General features: G+C 46.9%; 1 protein-coding gene across 1 annotated transcript in view; it reads left to right on the top strand.

The window, feature by feature from the left end:
- Positions 1-16,629, top strand: part of KCNK17 (potassium two pore domain channel subfamily K member 17) — a 288,304-nt gene extending 271,675 nt beyond the window's left edge. The window contains exon 5 of the mRNA XM_069236331.1: positions 1,316-16,629. Within this exon, the coding sequence (XP_069092432.1) occupies positions 1,316-1,599 (284 nt within the window). The 3' untranslated portion in view covers positions 1,600-16,629. The remainder of the gene's footprint in view (positions 1-1,315) is intronic.
- The last annotated feature ends 258 nt before the right edge of the window (positions 16,630-16,887 follow it).

The raw sequence follows: 16,887 nt of genomic DNA, 5'->3' as shown, positions 1-16,887 counted from the left end.
TATTTGCCGAAGTGGGCAGGAGTGCGCGAGGTACTGCGTCTTCGGTGCCGGTGCGCGTTGCGGTAGGCCTCCCCCCACTGGAGGATGGCCAGATATCTGAGCGCCTCTGGGAGTTAGACATGGTTACTTTGGAGTCTTGGTTCTCGGCCGGAACGATTATCTCCTTGGAGGATGCGCTGGGAGCGCATGACGACAAATCGTTATATTGCGTGCTCTTTTTCAGGATCCGGGCCTTGATGCGGGCGCGATACTCCTGCTTTTTAGTGGAGCCTTCTCTGTGCTGTGCGACCGTTCGCCGTCTCTTTACGAGCCTGTATGCTTGCTTGCAGACCACAAAGCCCCTGGCTGATTCTAAGGCCAGGGTACTCTGGGAGGAGAACTTGGGCGCGCCCATCTCAGGGAAGTAATGGCGCTATTGTTGTGCTCAGATGCGGAAGCTCTCCCCTAATTAGATTGCGCCTAATCCATTTTAATTTTCTGCACTGGCTGTATTATACGCCTAGTCGACTGAAGAAAATGGGGCTTAGAGCGGATGCTCAGCCTTGGAGGTGGATTTTCTGCATTTGGCGTGGGACTGCGGGGCGCTGCATGGTTACTGGTCTGAGGTGTTACATGCAATTGATGAGATGACTGGGCTTGCGTTGCTGCGCACTCCTGTGATGGCGCTTCTAGGTGATGTGGAGGAGATCCCGTGGGTGTCCAGGCGGCTGGTGGGATTGCTGCTGCTACTGGCTAATCCCAGGGTGATGAGTTGGGGATGGAAGCGGATACCTCGCTGTGATGATTAGCTGAGAGATGCTGCGTACTGTCTGGAGCAGCTGGCAGTATACTGGGAGTTGATGCCGGAGGGTTCCCGTCTGAGGGATAAATGGGCACCCTTAATAGCTTTTCTTGCAGCTCGTGCACAGAGAGAAGACTAGCCTTTTGTGCCTCTGCTTAAGTTTCCAGCTGTGGCGGTTGTACTTTATATGCTATAGTGTGGGGGCCCCTCTTTCTGTGGGTGCTTCCCCCCTCTGCTGTTTTTTGTTTTTCACGTTCACCTACCATACTGAATGGAGATGCTCATGTTTGGGATAGGTTTCTCCTGGTGATTATTTTGACAACTCGGACAAGCTTGCGCTTTCTGTGGGACCTCCCAGCAGAATCTGTTATATGTACCCTGTATGTGAACGCTGCTTTGTGCTGTTTGATGGTGTTTGTTTTTTAAATGCAAAAATAAAAAAAATAAAAAAAAATAAATGTTACAATGAATCCAGCCTTCTAATGCACTGTTAAACCTGACTATGAACATCTGTGCTTTTTTTTTTTTTTACAGGAATGAACCCAAGTATAGTCTATCCGTCCTGGTACAGAAATGTGGTTGCTCTCTGGATCCTCTTCGGCATGGCGTGGCTGGCGCTGATCATCAACCTCTGCATCAGTTTATGTGAGAGCCCCAGTAACACATGCCAGGGCTGCCAGAAGAAGACCTCTAAGGAGGTAGAGCAGGAGTTGATGGACATCACTGAAAACGGCAACCTCCAGCCGGTGCTGCAGAACTCTGAGGACTCGGCGAGCTCCAGTAGTACAGAGGCAAAGTCTGAGCACTCGGATGGATGATAAAGAGATAGAAAATCATGCCACAGGCTCAACCAATGGAACAGCGGTCAGCCAAGTACTCCTCTCAGCAGCTTCACAATGCACTAAAAATGGCAGCCTTGGTTAAAGTTGGCTCAAGTGTTATGTAGCCTGGAACGAAAAGCATCTTTGGCATGCTGGAGACAAATGGTTCCCACAGTCATTTGCAGGACAATTGGGATTGTTTAGATAATAATGCGCTTATGCAAAACTGCATGTAAACATGATGAAAGACTTTGGCATTTTAATGTTTCTCATAGCCTTCAAAGCAGTGGTAAGCCATTGCTCTCGAATGTGAAAAAAACGTAGAATATTAATGTGCCTTTCAAATAGGTTGCATGTGTCATACGTTGGGTTACAACTGCAGAGCAATCATTTCTTTGAACAAACAATCCCAGCATAGGGTGACTACTCTGGGACAGAAACAAGCAGTTGACATGGGGCTGTGTGATTAGTAGGAGCATTGCATAGCCGGTACTAATATTAACCTACAACATCCATGTTTTAAAATGTCTTTTAGTATCATGAACACTGCTTAACAACCCTATTTTCATCCCAAGTCCACACAACAGTAAGATGGACACTTAAAAAAAAGTGAAGAAATCATCAGATAGATCTTCCGACTACAAGCAACTTGCCTCTAAGTATAGTTTTACAATTGGAGCAGACAATGAATGGATGCAGTTGGGAGTAGTTGTGAATGTCAGACTGGAGTCTACATGTTATGGTGGGCCTTGGAAAAACTGGACCTTGTAACGCTCCATCTTAGCAGTGTGAGTCTGATCATCCAGCTAGTAGGAGACGGTTCCCATGGAAGGTGCTCCAGTTGGGATGATCGTCCTTGTAGGAGCAAGACCAGTCACCTGTCAGTTTGAGGATTACGGGTGGTCAGTACACCTTCTGCCACATAACTTATATGAGAGTAATCAATGATTGTGAGTTGTGCATGACATATACACTCTGAATGCAAGCTCTCATGCTTTGCATTGTTCCTCTTCCAAAGTAAAGTTTTTGTACTTGGTCTCTTGTCCCCTTGTGCCTGTCCCCAGGCATCCACTCTTTAATCTTCCCATCATCCAGTACGCATTGTGGCAAATTGAGGGGCATATTTATAGTCCCCTAGTGCCACCTTGTGCCACATTAATTTCATTATTTTTTACGTTAATGTGGCCCAACGCAGCAGAAATCCCTGTGCCTCATTTACAGAGTGTCGCAATGCGTGCATTTCCTTTCGCGGGCACTAGGCCTACCTACACAAGTGAGGTACCATTTTTATCAGGGGACTTGGGGGAATGCTGGGTGGAAGGAAATTTGTGCCTCCTCTCAGATTGCAGAACTTTCTGTCACCGACATGTGAGGAAAAAGTGTTTCTTTGGCAAATGTTTGAGGTTTGCAAAGGATTCTGGGTAACAGAACCTTGAGAGCCCCACAAGTCACCCCATCCTGGATTCCCCTAGGTGTCTAGTTTTCAAAAATGCACAGGTTTGGTAGGTTTCCCTAGGTGCCAGCTGAGCTAGAGACCAAAACCCACAGCTTGGCACTTTGCAAAAACAGCTCTGTTTTCTTTGGGAAAATGTGATGTGTCCATGTTGTGTTTTGGGGCATTTCCTGTTGCGAGCACTAGGCCTACCCACACAAGTGAGGTGCCATTTTTATCCGGAGACTTAAGGGAGTACAGGGTGGAAGGAAATTTGTGGCTCCTCTCAGATTCCAGAACTTTCTGTCACCGACATGTGAGGAAAAAGTGTTTTTTCGGCCAAATTTTGAGGTTTGCAAAGGATTCTGGGTAACAGAACCTGGTGAGAGCCCCACAAGTCACCCCATCCTGGATTCCCCTAGGTGTCTAGGTTTCAAAAATGTAGAGGTTTGGTAAGTTTGCCTAGGTGCCAGCTGAGCTAGAGGCCAAAACCCACAGCTTGGCACTTAGGAAAAACAGCTCTGTTTTCTTTGGGAAAATGTGATGTGTCCATGTTGTGTTCTAGGACATTTCCTGTAGCGAGCACTAGGCCTACCCACACAAGTGAGGTGCCATTTTTATCGGAAGACATTAGGGAGAGCAGGGTGGAAGGAAATTTGTGGCTCCTCTCAGATTCCACAACTTTCTGTCACCAAAATGAGAGGAAAGTGTTTTTTTGGCCAGATTTGGAGGTTTGCAAAGGATTCTGGGTAACAGAACCTGGTGAGAGCCCCACAAGTCACCCCATCTTAGATTCCCCTACGCGTCTAGTTTTAAAAAATGCACAGGTTTGGTAAGTTTCCCTAGGTGCCAGCTGAGCTAGAGGCCAAAACGAACAGCTTGGCACTTTGCAAACACAGCTCTGTTTTCTTTGGGAAAATGTGATGTGTCCATGTTGTGTTCTAGGACATTTCCTGTAGCGAGCACTAGGCCTACCCACACAAGTGAGGTGCCATTTTTATCGGAAGACATTAGGGAGAGCAGGGTGGAAGGAAATTTGTGGCTCCTCTCAGATTCCACAACTTTCTGTCACCAAAATGAGAGGAAAGTGTTTTTTTGGCCAGATTTGGAGGTTTGCAAAGGATTCTGGGTAACAGAACCTGGTGAGAGCCCCACAAGTCACCCCATCCTGGATTCCCCTAGGTGTCTAGTTTTCAAAAATGCACAGGTTTGGTAGGTTTCCCTAGGTGCCAGCTGAGCTAGAGACCAAAACCCACAGCTTGGCACTTTGCAAAAACAGCTCTGTTTTCTTTGGGAAAATGTGATGTGTCCATGTTGTGTTTTGGGGCATTTCCTGTTGCGAGCACTAGGCCTACCCACACAAGTGAGGTGCCATTTTTATCCGGAGACTTAAGGGAGTACAGGGTGGAAGGAAATTTGTGGCTCCTCTCAGATTCCAGAACTTTCTGTCACCGACATGTGAGGAAAAAGTGTTTTTTCGGCCAAATTTTGAGGTTTGCAAAGGATTCTGGGTAACAGAACCTGGTGAGAGCCCCACAAGTCACCCCATCCTGGATTCCCCTAGGTGTCTAGGTTTCAAAAATGTAGAGGTTTGGTAAGTTTGCCTAGGTGCCAGCTGAGCTAGAGGCCAAAACCCACAGCTTGGCACTTAGGAAAAACAGCTCTGTTTTCTTTGGGAAAATGTGATGTGTCCATGTTGTGTTCTAGGACATTTCCTGTAGCGAGCACTAGGCCTACCCACACAAGTGAGGTGCCATTTTTATCGGAAGACATTAGGGAGAGCAGGGTGGAAGGAAATTTGTGGCTCCTCTCAGATTCCACAACTTTCTGTCACCAAAATGAGAGGAAAGTGTTTTTTTGGCCAGATTTGGAGGTTTGCAAAGGATTCTGGGTAACAGAACCTGGTGAGAGCCCCACAAGTCACCCCATCTTAGATTCCCCTACGCGTCTAGTTTTAAAAAATGCACAGGTTTGGTAAGTTTCCCTAGGTGCCAGCTGAGCTAGAGGCCAAAACGAACAGCTTGGCACTTTGCAAACACAGCTCTGTTTTCTTTGGGAAAATGTGATGTGTCCATGTTGTGTTTTGGGGCATTTCCTGTCGCGAGCACTAGGCCTACCCACACAAGTGAGGTGCCATTTTTATCGGAAGACATTAGGGAGCGCAGGGTGGAAGGAAATTTGTGGCTCCTCTCAGATTCCACAACTTTCTGTCACCAAAATGAGAGGAAAGTGTTTTTTGGCCAGATTTTGAGGTTTGCAAAGGATTCTGGGTAACAGAACCTGGTGAGAGCCCCACAAGTCACCCCATCTTAGATTCCCCTACGTGTCTAGTTTTAAAAAATGCACAGGTTTGGTAAGTTTCCCTAGGTGCCAGCTGAGCTAGAGGCCAAAACCCACAGCTTGGCACTTTGCAAACACAGCTCTGTTTTCTTTGGGAAAATGTGATGTGTCCATGTTGTGTTTTGGGGCATTTCCTGTCGCGAGCACTAGGCCTACCCACACAAGTGAGGTGCCATTTTTATCAGGAGACTTAAGGGAGTACAGGGTGGAAGGAAATTTGTGGCTCCTCTCAGATTCCAGAACTTTCTGTCACCGACATGTGAGGAAAAAGTGTTTTTTTAGACAGATTTTGAGGTTTGCAAAGGATTCTGGGTAACAGAACCTGGTGAGAGTCCCACAAGTCACCCCATCTTGGATTCCCCTAGGTGTCTAGTTTTGAAAAATGCACAGGTTTGGTAGGTTTCCTTAGGAGCCGACTGAGCTAGAGGCCAAAATCCGCAGCTAGGCACTTTCCAAAAAACACACCAGTTTTCTTTGGGAAAATGTGGTGTGTCCACGTTGTATTTTGGGGCATTTCCTGTCGTGGGCACTAGGCCTACCCACACAAGTGAGGTACCATTTTTATCGGGAGACTTGGGGGAACGCTGGGTGGAAGGAAATTTGTGCTCCTCTCAGATTCCAGAACTTTCTGTCACAGAAATATGAGGAAAAAGTGTTTTTTGGGCCGAAGTTTGAGGTTTGCAAATGATTCTGGGTAGCAGAACCTGGTGAGAGCCCCACAAGTCACCCCATCTTGGATTACTCTAGGTGTCTAGTTTTAAAAAAAACACAGGTTCGGTAGGTTTCCCTAGGTGCCGGCTGAGCTAGAGATCAAAATCCAAAGCTAGGCACTTATCAAAAAACACATCAGTTTTCAATGTAAAAATGTGATGTGTCCATGTTGCGTTTCCTGTCGTTGGCATTAGGCCTACCCACGCAAGTGAGGTACCAGTTGTATCGGGAGACTTGGGGGAACACAGAATAGCAGAACAAGTGTTCTTGCCCCTTGTCTTTCTCTACACTTTTTCCTTCCAAATGTAAGGCAGTGAGTAAAAAAGACATCTATTTGAGAAATGCCCTGTAATTCACATGCTATTATGGGGACCCCAGAATTCAGAGATGTGCAAATAACCACTGCTTCTCAACACCTTATCGTGTGCCCATTTTGGAAATACAAAGGTTTTCTTGATACCTATTTTTCACTCTTTACATTTCACCAAATGAATTGCTGTATACCAGGTATAGAATGAAAACCCATTGCAAGGTGCAGCTCATTTATTGGCTTTGGGTACCTAGGGTTCTTGATAAACCTACAAGCCCTATATATCCCCGCAACCAGAATATTGCTTTCACAAATCTGACATCGCAGGAAAAAGTTACAGAGTGAAATGTGGAGAAAAATAGCTGTTTTTTCCAGCTCAATTTCAATATTTTTTCATTTCAGCTGTTATTTTCTGAATGAAAACCCTATAGGATCTACACAAATGACCCCTTGCTGAATTCAGAATTTTGTCTACTTTTTTAGAAAATTTTAGCTCTCTGGGATCCAGCATTGGTTTCATACCCATTTCTGTCACTAACTGGAAGGACAGTGGTGGCTGGTGACTGAAAGTAGTGGTGGGGCACAAATACAAGATGGAATTGCACCTTGTGAGTGAGCCTCACTACCCACGTATTTCCAATCACCTACTCACTCACTGCCTTTGGTCACCTACCCATTTACTCATCCACTGCCATTCACACAACTCTTATACACAGACACCCACATTTTCTCAGCCACTCAGTCAAGCCCTGCAAACACTTATTCAAACAAACACACATTGCCTCACCCATCCAGTATCCAGCAGTTTCAGTGATAAAAGGTACACGTTTATTTGAGCTGCAGATTACATTTAATATGACATATCACATCATTAGTCTGCAAAAGAAATAAAACGAGCATAACTAGCCATGATAAATTACTGGAACCATTATTGCCTTTGAGAGACGAAATCACATACAGAGGCAGTGAAGGGAGAGGAGAGCTGAGAGAACAGATTTATTTCTTATTGTCTGTAAGAAAGATAGAGCTCCAACTTACTTGTGTGCAGGGTTATCTTTGGCATATTTATGACTTGAGGTCTTCAGGTCACACTCCTGTCTCCCAGAGAGCCCTGGATGGAGTTATTTATTGTATTTATTCCATTTCTCTGCCACAGACTGCTTGTAATGCACTTCTGGCACGAGGCTAAAAGCACAAAAAAAAAGTAAAAATGGGGTATGTTCCAGTAAAATGCTAAAATTGTGTTGAAAAATGTGGTTTTCTGATTCACGTCTGCCTGTTCCTGAAAGCTGGGAAGATGGTGATTTTAGCACTGCAAACCCTTTGTTGATGCCATTTTCAGGGGAAAAACAAAATTTGCGCTGTATTTTGGCTAATTTCTTGGTCTGCTTCAGAGGAACCCACAAACTCTGGGTACCTCTAGAATCCCTAGGATGTTGGAAAAAAGGATGCAAATTTGGCATGGGTAGCTTATGTGGACAAAACGTTATAGGGCCTAAGTGCGAACTGCCCCAAATAGCCAAAAAGAACAAGTTACTTACCTTCGGTAACGCTTTTTCTGGTGGATATAGTTACTCACCTTATGAATTCTCCCAATGTGCCAGCATTCAACGGAAATGTTCTTCCTAGCTCTTCACGTCGACGAGAATGTCACAATTGCACGGCTCTGCACGCGACTCCGTCTGACATCATCGTGGCAATAAGAAGTCCTCGCTGGCGTGCTGATGTCAGTTTCACCATTTTTTTAACGTGCCTTCGAGGCGAACAGGTGAGTACCGACTTCACAAGAACAATATATACCAATCCAAATTCAAATATAAACCACAATATTTGTTTACATGAAAACACCAAAAATGTATATACATTTATAATAAAAGAAGTCTTGGTATGACCAAACAGGCAACGGGGAGGCGGGTGGAACTGTGAGGAATCAACAGGTAGCTACTGTATCCACCAGTAACATGCTGTAAGGGCTACATTGAAAGGGAGTAGGGGCTCTACAGACATTTTCTTAGAAACTTGTTCAATTGTCTGAGGTCTAGGATTGGTCTCTATTCTCCCGACTTTTTCCTTATGAGAAAGAACCGGAAATAGAACTAGAGTCCCCTATGATGTGCAGGGACCTCTTCTGTCACACCCTTAGAGAGCATTAGCATTAGGAGTGCTTCCTGCTGGGGCAAGTGAAGATGAAGCGGATGCCATTTCCCAGAATGGTGGTGTGGTGGTTTCTGTACTAATTCCAGCATATGACTGTGAGCCACTATATCCAGCACCCATCTGTCCTATGTTATGTTTTCCCAATTCTGTAGATAGTTTGAGATGTTCGCTCTGACTTGATGGAATTGTGGGAAACATGGAAGCGTAACCTGTGCCCGAAGAGGATCATTGCTTACGACGTTGATCCCGGGATTGTGAGTTCTGTGTCCTTCATCCACCTTGTCTGATGTAGGTGGTCGTAGATGGTTGTCTATAAGTGTTGCACCTGGCCCTTTTTGCAGGGTCATCCCCAATCTTTTTGCCTCCTTCCTCCTATTTTTTCTGACCTGTTGTTGTTGGCTTTAGGACTCTGGGCACTTTACCACGGCTAACCAGTGCTAAAGTGCATATGCTCTCTGTGTAAATTGTATGGTTAATTGGTTTATCCGTGATTGGCATAGTTGATTTACTAGTAAGTCCCTAGTAAAGTGCACTAGAGGTGCCCAGGGCCTGTAAATCAAATGCTACTAGTAAGCCTGCAGCACTGGTTGTGCCACCCACATTAGTAGCCCTGTAATCATGTCTCAGACCTGCCACTGCAGTGCCTGCGTGTGCAGTTTTAAACAGCCAATTCAACTTGGCAAGTGTACTACCTTTCCAGGTCTAAACCTTCCCTATTCTTACATGTAAGACACCCCTAAGGTAGGCCCTAGGTCATGGGCAGGGTGCAGTGTATGTTTAAGTTAGGACATATACTAATGTGTTTTATATGCCCTGACAGTGATCTACTGCCAAATTCGGTTTTCACTGTTGCAAGGCTTATCTCTCTCATAGGTTAACATGGGGGCTGCCTTCAAATATGATTAAAATGTAAATTCCCTTTGGGAGCAGATACACATGTGGAGTTTGGGTTCTCTGAACTCACAATTTAAAAATATATCTTTTGGTAAAGTTGGTTTTGAGATTTGTGTGTTTGAAAATGCCACTTTTAGAAAGTAGGCATTTTCTTGCTTAAACCATTCTGTGACTCTGCCTATTTGTCGATTCCCTGTCTAGGTTAGTTTGACAGTTGGGCTGTTTGCACCTCTCTCTAGACAGTAACACAAAGGAAGCTGGGGTGTAGCCTGCATATCCCGATGAGCCATCTGTGCTAGAAGGGAGGGGAGGAGCAGTCACTTAGACCTGAAAGGGCTGTGCCCGTGACTGTGCTTTTTGGAGCTATCCTGCAGTTGCTGCTTCTGCCTGTGCAAGGGGACAAAGACTGGACTTTGTTGTGCATTCCTGCTTGTGAAGAAATCTCCAAAGGCTTGTTCTTAGCTTGCCTCCTGTTGTTGAAGTCTCAGGGCCATCAAAGACTTCCCCTTCCAGCAACTGGGCTCTCTGCTGAGACTCCTGCCCTGCAAAATGGTGCCCTATCCAGATCCTGGGGCCTTAAAAGGTGAAGCTGGCTGACCAAGACTGAAAATCAACGCATAGACCGCCATGCAGGGAAATTTTTGACGCACCTTCCTAGACACGGCTGAGAAACGATGTGCCGCCGGCCTCGCAGCTGAAATCAATGCCCCACCTGCATCGCGGCTGGAAGATCGACACACATGGCTGAAGAAACAATGCGCAACACCCGCTGACGGAGGCTGGTAAAGTCGCAACCCACATAGCACGGTTTTTCTGATACCGTGTGGCAGGATTTTCAACGCAAACCTCACTGGGGGCGGAAAAATTACACAAAGCCTGACCGGACCCAAGGTGCCTGTCCAGATCGATGCATCGCTCTCCTGCAGAGAGGAAAAACGACGCACATCGACCCGACGGGAGAAGGAACGACGTACGGTCTCGCATTGCTGGCCTTTTCTGACGCACACTTGCCCGTGCGGTGTTATTTTGATGCAACCCAGGTACTTTTTCACGCTAACAGTGTTAGCACTGTTTTCTAAGGATTTAAGACTCTTTTTGCATTTTAATTCACTTGACTTGTGTATGGTGGATTTTTGTTGTTTTGGTCCTGTTTTGTTTAGATAAGTATTACCTATTTTTCTAAACCTGTGTCGTTTCATTTTGTAGTGTTTTCACTGAGTTACTGTGTGTGTTGATACAAATACTTTACAACTAGACTCTGAAGTTAAGCCTGCCTGCTTGTGCCAAGCTAACAAGGGGGTGAGTGGGGGTTAACTGAGGGTGATTCTCCTTTACCCTGACTAGAGTGAGGGTCATTGCTTGGACAGGGGGTATCCTGACTGCCAACCAAAGACCCCATTTCTAACAATAAGACTGTTGATAGGCCGGTCTGTAATTTGGCTGTTGGTACTGCCTATGGTAGGAACCACGAAACGAAGAGAAACCCTTACCTCTGGCTCCCCTGAAAGGGCTGCTTCTTGTACTATAGGGTACCCAGAGAACGAGCAGTGTCCGTGTCCATCTTGATGGCCTGTAAGGCGTCATCTATATGCTTGCCGAAGAGAGTTTCGCCATCATAGGGCATGTCTAATATCCTGGACTGGACCTCAGGCCTGACAGAGGTTGCTTTTAACTACCCTAGGCGGCGCAATACCGCTGCTCCCGCTGCCAGGAGCCCGTGGGGGCTATATCTAATGCTCAGTTGATCTCTTCTGAAGTACGTTCTCCCTCCTGCAGTATTTTATGTGCCTCAGGTTGTTTTCCAACATGGACGAGCATCTCTTGCCCACGTTGTCCAGGCGTCTACCTTCCTTATCTGGTGCAGTAGATACAGGCATTGACGGATTCTTGGAATGTATTTGGGCAACCTGGGAAATGAAAGAATCTGGTTTTGGGTGCCCTGTCAAACATGCAGGGTAGTCCTGTGTAGCCTTGTACTTTTTATCCAGCTTCTGTGGAACTGGTGGAACCTGTAGCTGGATTCTCTATAATTTTAATACCTTCCCTCCAAATAAAGTCTATGATTGGGATTGCTCTCACCGACTTTCTTGTCTGTTTAAAGTCATGGAGGAAGTATTCTGAGTGCGAGACAGATGTTGGTAAATGAAACCGTGTGGCATCTCTGTCCATTAAGTTATGAAAACCTCCTATATCCTGCGGTGGAGAATCTGATGGATGAGGAGTTGTGGCGAAGGTGTAGGAGCTAAATATTCGTCCCATTCATCGTTAGGATGTTGAGGAGTTGAAATCTCTCCTTCTTCCCTTTCATCCTCTGAAGAGGAAACGTTCTCTCTGGGAGGGGTGGCTATTTGTGACTTAGGTGTAAGCCTGGGAGTTGCTGGAGACAGAGGTATACTGCTTGTTGTAGCAGGAGAGGAAATTGCAGGTCTTGAATTAAGGAGGCAGGCATTTGCACAGTGTCTCTTGGCTGATGTAATGGGTCATATTAACATCTATGATGTGTATAATAAGACTGATACTCTTGCTCGTATTCATCCTCATCATCATCCTCCTGATATTTGACATGCAATTGGGATGGCCTGTGTGCAACACCAAACGGCCCTTCATCCTCCGACTCCTCCCAGTCTAGCAGGTGACTAGGAAGTAATGTTGTTACCTTACCAGGTGATGTATTTGCAGGATAAACAGTAGATCTAGACAGTGTTGTAATCTTCACTGTGGCTTGAAGGTCAGGAGATCCAGAAGAAATGGGGATCACGCTGTCTTGACTGACAGGAACTAGTGGCATCGTCGATGATGGTATTGTCGACGATGATGTTGTTATCGACGTAGCTGATGACAATGGCCTCGTCGACGGTGTTGGTGTCATCGAGGGTTTTGTCGCGACGACGGTCTCGTCGACGGTGACATCGTCGGCGGTGCTCTCATCGACAATGGTGTCGATGACAGTGCCCTTGCCGTCGGCACTCTCAGAGCGAAATGACTCTGACAACGATGCCCTTGTTGACGAACCCTTAAACAACAGTCTTTTCTGGAGTAGATTCCGTCGACGGCACCGACAATGGCTGTACGTTATCAGGGACTCGGCCTGAAGGAATTGGAGCCTTTAAAACAGACGTAGTTGTAGTCGACAACAGTCTTGTCGACGAGACAGTGGAGATGATAGCTGTGGTAACCATCGTCGTTGTCACTTTCGTCGACGGTAGTGTTGTCATCGACTTGAATTTAAGGGAAACCTTTCTAGAAGTGGAAGGTTCTGATGAAGATCGGTGGTGGGATTACTTCCTGCGACGACAAAAGGATGGCTCGGGGGAAGTTGAGCCTTGTAAGGTCTTGGCACCCTCTTTATGGTGCGTCTTTGTGGTGTTTCCTGCATTCCTCAGCCTGCCCCAGGTCAGCAGATCTGGACCTTTCCTTTCATAAGGCTTTCCTGGATCACTCTCCTCACCAGAAGTACAGGATTTAGCCTGTAACCAAATTAACAGTCTTCCTTCTATGTCTCTAAGGGTCTTAGCAGAGAGGGTGCTGCATATCTTGCAGTCTTTTACCTGATGTACAGGATGCAGGCAATATAACCAGTCCTTATGTGGATCACCCACATGTAGCCTGTTGTTGCCACAGGTCTTACAAGGGCGAATAAGGCCTTTACTGGAAGTATCAGACATCTTCTGAAGAAAAGAGTTGTTTTGAGAGGAAAAAACTGAGCAGAGCTCAGGGAGACTCCCTTCACACGACGTGTGGTAGAAAATCTGAGGGAATGACCCTCTTTGGGAAATATTCCAGAGGGTGCTGGCACCTGATTGGTCATAAGTCAAGTTTGGTTCTTTTTTACAAAAGGACATGGATAGGCTATATGTTTGAGTGTGCTAGCATTATAGCCTATGGAAAATGTTTACTTTCTGCTTTTTAGGAGACTGTGGGACTCGCACTTCGACGACTGGGATGATTCAAGCATGTGATTTTATGAAAGATCCAATACTGGATAATAAGGAGTGAGATACAGCAATCGGGTAAGGGCCATCTGTAGGTCTACCAAGGTAAAGAGCAGTGGCGGCTGGCATGCAGGCAGAGTGGGAGCAGGCAAATGTGGTGGTTGTGCGTGCATGCATGCAAGGTGAGTGGTGTGTGTAAATAAAAAGAAAAAAAACACTTACCTTGCTTGCTGCACGATGTCTGACGTCCTTGCTCCGGTCTCCTTGGGCTCCCGGCAAATTTGCTTAAGTAATCCTGGGGCTGCTTTCATGCTGGTAACCAGCATAAGAGACGCTCCAGAGTTGGAGGGAGCGGCCTCTCTCAGTGGTCTTAAGAGCACTGGAGGCCTGTGGTTTCATTAACCCAGCAGTCTTAAGTCTTAAGGTTAGAGAAGTTTAAAATGCGCATCCCAAGACAGCCAGCCAGAAAGACATGTGCACTTTAAACTATGCACAGCTCACTGCTGCCACTCAGCAGCACTGGCCCCACCCAGTCCTGACACTCGGTTCAGGACGGGAGGATGAAAAATAAAATGGTAATACATTTAATTTATTACCATTTTATTTTTCAGCCCTTTAATTTATTACCATTTTTTTTTCATCCTTGTGGGGCATTTTAGGCAGAGGGGCAATGCTTGTCTGCCATAAAGGAGGAACCGCCACTGGTAAAGGGATTATGCATTTGGTTACTGTTGGACCTGGCCCTTTCACAGGGTCATTCCCCCGACTTTTTGCTTTTTGCCTCCTTATTTTTCTGACCTTTGTTGGCTGACGTTTTGACTCTGAGCACTTTTTCACTGCTAACCAGTGGTAAAGTGCATGTGCTCTCCCTTACAAATTTGGTATGATTGGATTATACCTAATTGGCATATTTAATTTACCTATAAGTCCCTTGTAAAGTGGTATCCCTATACCCAGGGCCTGTTAATTAAATGCTACTAGTGAGCCTGCAGCGCTGCTTGCGCCACCTACTAAAGTAGCCGGTCAAACCTATCTAAGGCCTGCTAGCACAGAGCCTGTGTGCGCAGTTTCCTGCCACAGGGACCTGGCATTTAAATTTACTTGCCAGGCCCAGAACTCCCATTTTATTACAAGTAAGTCACCCCTAAGGTACACCCTAGCTATCCCTTTGGGCAGGGTGCCATGTATGTAGAAGGAAGGCCATGTGCCATGTTGCGTGGCCTGTCCTGGTAGTGACAAACAGCCTAACTTGGTGTCTCACTGCTGTGAGTGCTGCCTCCTCATAGGATTGCATTGGAAATGCCCTGCCTTCTGTGTAAGGGGTATTGTCTGATTTATGAGGGGTAGCGTAGGCATGTTTGGTATGGTTGCGATAGTGTTGAGAAATACTGCTTACTGGAGTAGGTGTATTTTTTATTACTATCACAGAAATGCCACTTCTAGGAAGTGCGCATTTATCTGTGCTTATGACTTTTGCAGCTTGCCTCCAATCCACGTCTGGGCAGACTGACAGTTGGGGCTTTGTGCATACTTCTCATACAGCCTGAACACAGGGAGGGTGGAGGTGTCACAGAGGTGCATCTACATATTGTAAAGCCTTCCTGGGCTGAGAGAAGGGAGAGGTGGGGCACACCTGCATTTGTAAAGGCTGTGCCCTGGCCTCACAAAATAGGGTTGTTAACCCCCCACTGATGTTTGGAGCCTGTGCTGAAAGGAGAGAGGGGGCACTCCCAGAACCAGTTGTAACTGGCTGGAACCTCCTCTCCCTACCATTGTAAAACACACTGTAAACCCAGTATAAGTACAGGGAAATTTTCCCCACAATTTGAACATTCTTGGAACTTGAAACTGGACACAGAACGCTGATGAATGGACTCACCAGGAAACCACCTTGGACTGCTGCTGCTGTGCTGACCTGTGACCTGCCTGGTCACTAGGAGGAACTGCCACCACCTGCACCCCTTGTGCTGGCCTGTAGCTGGGCCCACCAGCCCTGTGCTCCTTCTTGTCTGGCTTGCTCCCAGGGGCAGGGTGCTGTGGCCCCTGACCCCTGCACCCACTCTCTACAACTGTGACCGAAGCACTTTCCAAAAGGCGCTCTTTTTATCGCTGAGGAAAAATCACCGCCGCAGCCCAGGCTGCAGATGTGGCCTTAGAGGTGTGAAAAGCGCTTTATTTGGAGCCCTAAAATCACAGCCGCAGCCGGGCTTTTGAATTCTCTTTAGCGCGAGGTCCGCGCTCATCTCAGTGCCCCCGGGGCACAAGGAAAACCCAACCGTAGCAAGCGTGCTCCTGTGGGCTCCCCCGGGGCACGGTCCGCCCCCAGGATCGCCCCCGGGGCACCAGTCACCGCCGATCCTTCTAAGATCACTGCGGCGGCCCGGGAACACTACAGGGCACTCGCGCACCACGTCGGGTGCGGGCGAGTGCCTTCTCAGGCCTCCGCAGAGGTCAGAGGTCTGGAATCTCTAGATCGCAGGACTCGGGGAAGGTGAGGGAAGTGCCCCCTTCCCCGGTCGCTGCCGTAGGAGCAGGACGCTCCTTTTTTCACATTAATTTTGCATACCTGGCTTCCCCGGAAGGGAGACCTCGACAGAGGTCCCTTCCCCTTCGCCCGCAGTTAATTGGGTCTCGCCTGGCCTCCACCCCGTGGACAGGGTGTGAGAGGGCCAAGGTAGGCCCCACCTAAGGCGCGGATCCCCGGAGGGGCCCGTTTATTGCGAGGAGAGGGCGCTGGCCGCCCCTCTCCCCCCTGGAGCACTGCGTGGCCCCCGCTTTGCGCACAGGAGCGCCAGGGGCCCCCTATGCTCCTCTTTTAGGCACAGGGAGTGCCTCGTCGTCCCAAACAGGTACCTTTCCAGTGATATTGGCTCCAGGAGCCTAATATAGACCTTGGGGGGGTTTATAGGGTTCCTACCTGCTTTGGTGACCTTACATATATGTGCTACTGTTCCTTTTGGGCAGGTCTAGCTGATATGTATCTTTATGACTTGTGATGTATTCTCTAATGTTCCTTTTATGGGTATTTAGGAATTGTTCATGACAAGTGCATATAATTCTTATTGTAATTTCTGACTACTGCTTAGGTTGCAGGATCCTCAGTACTTACGTGTTCTAATGTGACAACTGCATATTCTTGCAGAGTATTAGTAACTTGTGTGACATTCTGACAACTGCTAAGGTAGCAGGGTATTACTTACATGTAATGTTGGTCTAATTATGTTTTGTGCAATACAGATTATTTTTACATAGCTCAGTGTTGTGTTTACTTTGTAGTGTACATTTTGCGTCACGTGTATTGTGTGTGTTGTGCAAACGCTTTACACATTGCCTCTGGGATAGGCCTGACTGCTCGTGCCAAGCTACCAAGGGGTTGAGCAGGGGTTATCTGGGACGTGTTACTCCCTTGCCCTGACTAGAGTGGGTAGGTTCTGCCTGGCTGAGGTGCATACCCTAGCCAACCAGAAACCCCATTTCTAATAGTAACCATCATATAAACTCTAGGAAGG

Source organism: Pleurodeles waltl, chromosome 5 (assembly GCF_031143425.1).
Source record: "Pleurodeles waltl isolate 20211129_DDA chromosome 5, aPleWal1.hap1.20221129, whole genome shotgun sequence".
Lineage (NCBI taxonomy): Eukaryota > Metazoa > Chordata > Amphibia > Caudata > Salamandridae > Pleurodeles > Pleurodeles waltl.
Note: the sequence above shows the minus strand (reverse complement) of the source record. Positions and strands in the feature narration are given on the sequence as shown.